The 6,224-nt window shown below is 40.8% G+C and overlaps 1 protein-coding gene across 2 annotated transcripts; it reads right to left on the reverse strand.

Moving 5' to 3' along the window:
- Positions 1 to 266: 266 nt before the first annotated feature.
- On the reverse strand, positions 267 to 5,830 carry LOC123395087 (phosphatidylinositol glycan anchor biosynthesis class U protein-like). 2 transcript variants are annotated; one of them, XM_045090018.1, is made up of 15 exons: positions 5,572 to 5,830; positions 4,764 to 4,830; positions 4,447 to 4,609; positions 4,297 to 4,344; positions 3,782 to 3,842; positions 3,623 to 3,655; positions 3,250 to 3,374; positions 2,480 to 2,599; positions 2,179 to 2,255; positions 1,844 to 2,091; positions 1,139 to 1,195; positions 897 to 1,065; positions 708 to 765; positions 532 to 617; positions 267 to 434 (listed from the first exon to the last, which is right to left on the reverse strand). In XM_045090018.1, exons 3-15 carry the CDS (start codon positions 4,577 to 4,579, stop codon positions 333 to 335), a joined length of 1,317 nt encoding a protein of 438 aa, XP_044945953.1. In that variant the 5' UTR covers positions 4,580 to 4,609; positions 4,764 to 4,830; positions 5,572 to 5,830; the 3' UTR covers positions 267 to 332. The 2 variants fall into 2 exon arrangements, with proteins under 2 accessions (XP_044945953.1, XP_044945952.1); XM_045090017.1 differs by having other exon boundaries at positions 2,480 to 2,614.
- Positions 5,831 to 6,224: the final 394 nt, after the last annotated feature.

Genomic DNA, 6,224 nt, shown 5'->3' on the forward strand with positions numbered 1-6,224 from the left:
CTAATTATGGTAATACAGCTCGACCATTGATCTCGATCTGCAATTCAGCAGGATCATAGGATGGAAACCCTGCGTGCATGGCTACTCGTTCGTCTTGGATTTCTCATCTCTCAACCCAATATTCATGTACCGCCACTTGACAAGCACTCTCTCTGTAAACTAATACAATACATTTTATACCATGATCACATTTTATACCACGATCTGGACGTAGCACCGCTTGTTGGTTGCACCAGGTTCCAAACAGTGTGCAAAATATTGTATTTTAAGTAAGTTAATGAACACGACTATTTTAGCTGACATGTTACCTCAAGGAACAATCTGCGAGCATTCTAAGGAACATTCAATATTGTGCTCACAAAGAGATGGATATTTACTTGTAGGCAGGTGTAAGCCAAACCAGTCGCAAAGTAGAAATTTGCGTTACCAGTACCCTGTCAACATTGTCATGTTAGTAACACTACACAACATGTGTGCATGTGTGTGTGTGTGTGTGCATGCGCGTGTGGAGAGAGAGAGAGAGAGACCGACCCTCCAGATCCATAGGTTATGCATGACAGGGCTAAGGAGAGAGACTCCAATATATCCAAAAAACAAGAAGAAGGTGAATTGCATCTCTGCAGAATGGAAAGTTAAAGAGCATATTAACTTCTTATGATATTGGACACTAATAATTTATAAATATTCGATACCGGCATTTTAGGTACCCGCTAATTCATTGGCGAATAGGCCTAGAAGTCCCAGATATAGAGCTGAATCTCCAGTCTTCAAGATAAGAATCATGAATTTAGGAATGAAACACAAGAGAGAAAAACATGAAACAAAACTAAACATCAACCTTCCTTATGCAGCCGAGGGATAAAATTCATTAGAAATACCATGTAAAATATACTCACCGAGGGATAAGATTTCAGCATTGCGACAATGGCTGTGTAAAGAAAGGCAAGGAAGCACGGTCGATGCTTCAAACGGATAGCCAATGGCAATACCATAAAAATGACGTTCATATTAAAGACTATAAGAAAGAAGCTTCTGAAGAAGTCGAAGACTTCGGCAAAGAAATACCTGCATTAATTCTCAAACAAATTAGGTTAGTCAAATTGTACCTGGGTTCCAATTACACTTTCTTAAGACTTACCATAACACACCAATATTTGGTGATAAATCCTTCACTGTAAGGATAAAACCATATGTCCTGCAAAACCAATGCACACAAGTCAATACTAGACATTTGGCAACGGATAAAGCCAGTCAATTGCAATGCTAATATGGATTTGGTAACAGATAAAAGCCAGTAAATTGCAACAAAAGACAACTTTGACTAAATGAGGCCCAACAACAAAGTTGACATGTTGGGGAAATGGAGAGGATAGGCAGTAATACTGATCAGAGTATGCAAATATCCAAAATAACATTAATTCAGAAAAACAAGAGTTGTATTCAGTTCTCCTTGAAAATTCACTGTGAAGATAGGCAGATGGAGAGCCGAGAGACTGTGCAGCAGGGCCTCATCCTTAGAGCTCATTCCGGAAAGGTTTTGCTTATGCATGTAATAGTTAGTCCTGCTGATGTCTCTTTTACCTGCACTGCAGTTTATTCCCCCAGCCCGCTTTGAGGCATGTTTTGGGGCAGTTTGTTACTTTTCTGGCTCAGCTACTTTGGCTCAGGCCGAGTGCTGGGAACAGTTTGGTGCGGTTTTGTTTCCTCGTTGTCAATAAAAATGAGGTGGGGGGCAACCTCTTTTATTCAGAAAATTCACTATGGGGAAAGTCTTAACAGAAAATATGACACTCTTTCACATGATTTTTGGCTACAAAAAGAATTAAATGGTTGAAAATCTTACTTCTCAAACATCTCCTGAAGGCCGCCCACTTTATTTAGAATAATGCTGTTCAATAACAGCACATAACATGACCAGATAAACACCCACAATAAGAAGTGGAGTATTGGTTTCCATGAGAATTGTCCAAAACCTTTTTGGCTAGTACCTTTTCCATTATCTGACATGTCAATTTTATTGGCACTTGAGCCTTTCTGAAGAAATACTTTAGCTGGAGGGGTATCTGGACCATAACCCAAGAAAAGAGCAACCTGAAAACTAACAGTTAGAGATCAGCAATGCAAATAAATGGCATGTATGTACCACTGAACATTGATAAAAATGGCTGTGGCACATACAGGCAGAAGGAGAATTGCAGGATAAAGAGAAAGATGCGTTGCCATAACATATCCAAAGGCAGCAAGCGGCGCGAGACCTACAAAAAATGCAAGGATGTTTTAACTGGCATTAGACTTGGGCAATTCTAGGTTATCCGAAGATCAATATACTATCTTCCATAAAAATATTATTTACTGAGGATTTGCCAAATAAAAGGGCAAGAAACAATGAGGCAAACTACTAGTTTAAGCAATATAACTATATAAGAGATATATTGAAAAACAGAGAAGGCTGGAGGGAAACACAGCGAGTTCCACTTACGTGAACAGGCTCCATGTAACATTATCACGACCATTAAATTCTCAATTGGTGATGTACATGAAGCCACACAGGTGATTATTGTCCAAGGGTTCCACAGATATATTAGAGAAGCAGTATCTCCTGCGCTTACATTCACTGTAAGTATCAGCAAAAAATGATAATTAGCAGTATAAACAATTAATAAGCATCACAAGCAAAAAACATCTGGCTCAAAGAGAGCAATGTTCCGTTCACACCTTTCCAGACAAGACAAGGTTGTATATATTTCGCTTACTAACAACAAATTCGCACTATCAGGCAAGCAGAGGACTATACACATTAAATTCCACGAGGCAAATCTATAACCCTTTTTATTCCTTGTAAAGGAGAAGTCAGAAAAGTGGGTTTCCTTATTTAAGAAAATATAAAGCTTAGAATGATAAAAACTACTCCCTCCGTCCCATAATATAAGAGTGTTTTTCACACTATACTAGTGTAAAAAACACTCTTATATGATGGGACGGAGGTAATACTTTACAAATAAAACGCATCTAAGATTTCACTTTTGGAGCTTGTACATCACAAGTACCAAAAATTCGAAAGCATTGTAGTCATCGGTACTTGGCAAAATAAGTAGAGAGTGGTGGCTATAGTTTTGCCTCTTTTTAGCAGAAAATAGTTTTGTGCCTTTAATTTAATGTACGTCAGATACGTGATTTTGCACGTGCAACCAACTAGTAGGAGATTCAATCAAGCACATCTCAAGTATAACATTAACTAGTATGACTCACCAGAATTGTTCACTGATTTTGTGAGGGCAAGAGACTTCAAGCTTCTGTTACGTGCCATTTGGAGTGTACACCCAGTTGATCGTATGAGCATAGGAGCTATAAAATCTACAGCTACAAAAACCAAACTGTGTGGTGCATTCATGAATGTAATATTACATGACTGCCAACAAAATGCGGAAGTCGGGGAATATTCCTGGTTACATTATATTTTTCTGGTTCGAATGATACCATGGCAAGACAAAGAGCATGATAAAAGGTAAAGCCTAGGATAACTGTTTTTTCTTTCTATGAAAATCAGGTGTACTTGAACAAGTTATCAATCAAGACTAACATATACTGCCTTTGATGAAAGTACACATAGCAACATATTTACCTGCAATATATATGAGAATGGCGTCCACCTGACCTGTCACATCATGGAGTGTTAGAATGCTAACATTTCATATGGCGATCTGGTCAAATAAAGAGACATAGCAACAGTGGCTACATCAAAGAAACAATCAAAGAAGCATCAAAACGAAGGACCATTAACCTTTTACTGGTTAGCGGACCAAGAATCGATAGAAGCAAAGGGGAACCATGATATATCGAACCTGAAAAACAGATCATTCAACAGGTTGGACCATCCCTTACAAGTTCAAACTGTTAACACATCAACATTACAAAGAGCAAAACTATCATACCAATTGGTAAGCTTTGTAATGTAATCGCAAGAAGCATCTAGGCCTCTGATGCTAAGTAGGAGCTATATCATATTTCATCCATCAGGAATTATCAGTAGTTCATTACAGAAGTTAACGTGAAATAGCGCCTATCCGTATTCAGTAGAAACCCAGTTAAGCATTTTAAAAATTGCTCTATACTACCTAATAACCTAATAATACCACCACCCACACGACTATCCTGGCGTCAAAATTTTGGTTGTTCTGATGCAAAAGTGAAGTGCTAAAATTTTAATGTTGAATCGGGATTCACAAGACAGAAATAAAGCATTGGGTCGAACTCTTCTTTGGACAAAACGAGCAAAGGGGGAGGTGCGTAACGTACCGGAATAGGGTGACATCGACGCCTGCTTCAGCCAGTATCCTTCTGCCACTGCAACATAGACAGGAGGCAAACAAGATGTCCAATTACAGCAACATCAGAAAAGGGCTGGGGTTTGGAGGGGAAGGACAGAGAGCAAGGAGGTGTGCTTACAGCGGCGAAGGGACGTGAGGGGTGTGGAGACCTCCGGGCGGGAGGCAAGGTGGGGGTCTCCACCGAAGAGCACCAGAACGAGGCGGAACCCGACAGCAGCGGCAGCCATCGACCAGTAGTGTCGGATCGCCATCGCCGCTGATCAGTGGCGTACTAAAATGCACTGATACAGATACGTGTATCAGTATCAGCTTAGAGTATCAGGTCGATATGGATACGTAAATTCGGCATTTTGGAAAAGCGCCAATACAGGGATACGTTTTACTATTTTTTAATTCACAAATAAATGTGTATAGAAGCTAGGAACAGCAGATTACCTTCTTGTTTGCTCTCCAGTGGATTCCGAAGCAGCTCCAAGCCCCTCCAGTTAACAATGTTGACGCCCTGTTCCAACTCCCAAGTTCCAAAGGGGTAGAATACTAGAATTAGACTTTTCATAAGTGTAAAATGAATATGGAACATTAAATCAAATCATTACTTAGCTGTACATCTATCATGGCATAACACAAAAGGTGGAACCTGAAGAGCAATCAGCTAACATGCAAAAGGAGGAACAATTACTTTAAGCGGCAAAAATCAACAACACAGCATGACATTACCAATATATTCCCGATCATAAACAAGATTTGGGACATCTATCATGCCAACAATACCACTAGCACTAATGTGCTAACCACTTTCGGCCAGTATAACCAAGACAAAGCTCCTGCTCTCTCAAATTGCATGCTACTGGTAAGCTCTGATTTCAGGTCACGAGGCGCAGATGAAACAACTTAATCTTTTCCTTTTCATATATCGTCAATCAATCATTGCAGGTTTCACTGCTAACATGTTTAAACCAAAACATTTGCCCCTACAAGCATTATCACAAACACCTATCAAGCAAAATCCTTTCCTTTCCCATGTAAACTTTAACATCCAATGGAAATATCATGCAGCAAGTAGTCATCAAGAAATAATCATCATTATCTTTTTGCAATATCAAATCTGGAGCAAGTACTCATCCAATACAGAAATCAGGAAAAACAAAATTGAACAAACAGAGAATGCAAGAGGAAGGAGGGAGGGGGAATGAGGGAATAGAGAGGAAGGATGGAGGGGGGAGGACGAAGGAGTTGTGGCTACCTTCCTATGGAATGGTCGCCGGCGTAGCTCCGGGCGGCAGCGTTGCTGGGCGGGAGCGGCTGCTCCAGTGAGGGGGGCGCGGCTGGTGGGAACGGCTGCTCGACGGCGAGGAGATGCTGCTCCTGGGATCCTGTACCGACGGCAGTGGGGCCTCCTAGCGTCCGGTGGCGGCGGCAGCGTCCGGCGAGGCAGGCGGCGAGCCTGCGAGATGGGGGGAGAATCCGAGGCTGCAGTCGGGAGGCAGTGGTGTTTTTTTTTTCCCGAGGAAAAGGAGGGAGTTGTGCTGTGCATTGTTTGTTGGGCTTCATATTCCCCCAGCCCATCTGCTCGTACTCCCTCTGCTTCCTTTTACTCCGTATATACGATTTATTTTTATTTCCTAAAAAAATAAGATTTATTTTAAAAACACCATCCACCACTCAAAAGAGATTTAGAAAAACCCATCCTTCCCTTAAAAAAAACCCAAATCCATCCCAATGGATCCATATTCTCATAGAGACAATTTTAGTAATTTTACTCCCACATATTTAAGCCCAAATAAATAATCTTGTTATGGTTTTGAGCTGATGTGTACTAAAACTTTGGATGATTTTGACCGACGTCTAGAATGTTGGCTTCCTCCCCCTTTTCTCCAAGCCTCTCCCGTGTTGCGT

The sequence above is a fragment of the Hordeum vulgare genome, chromosome 5H (genome assembly GCF_904849725.1).
Source record: "Hordeum vulgare subsp. vulgare chromosome 5H, MorexV3_pseudomolecules_assembly, whole genome shotgun sequence".
Classification (NCBI taxonomy): domain Eukaryota; kingdom Viridiplantae; phylum Streptophyta; class Magnoliopsida; order Poales; family Poaceae; genus Hordeum; species Hordeum vulgare.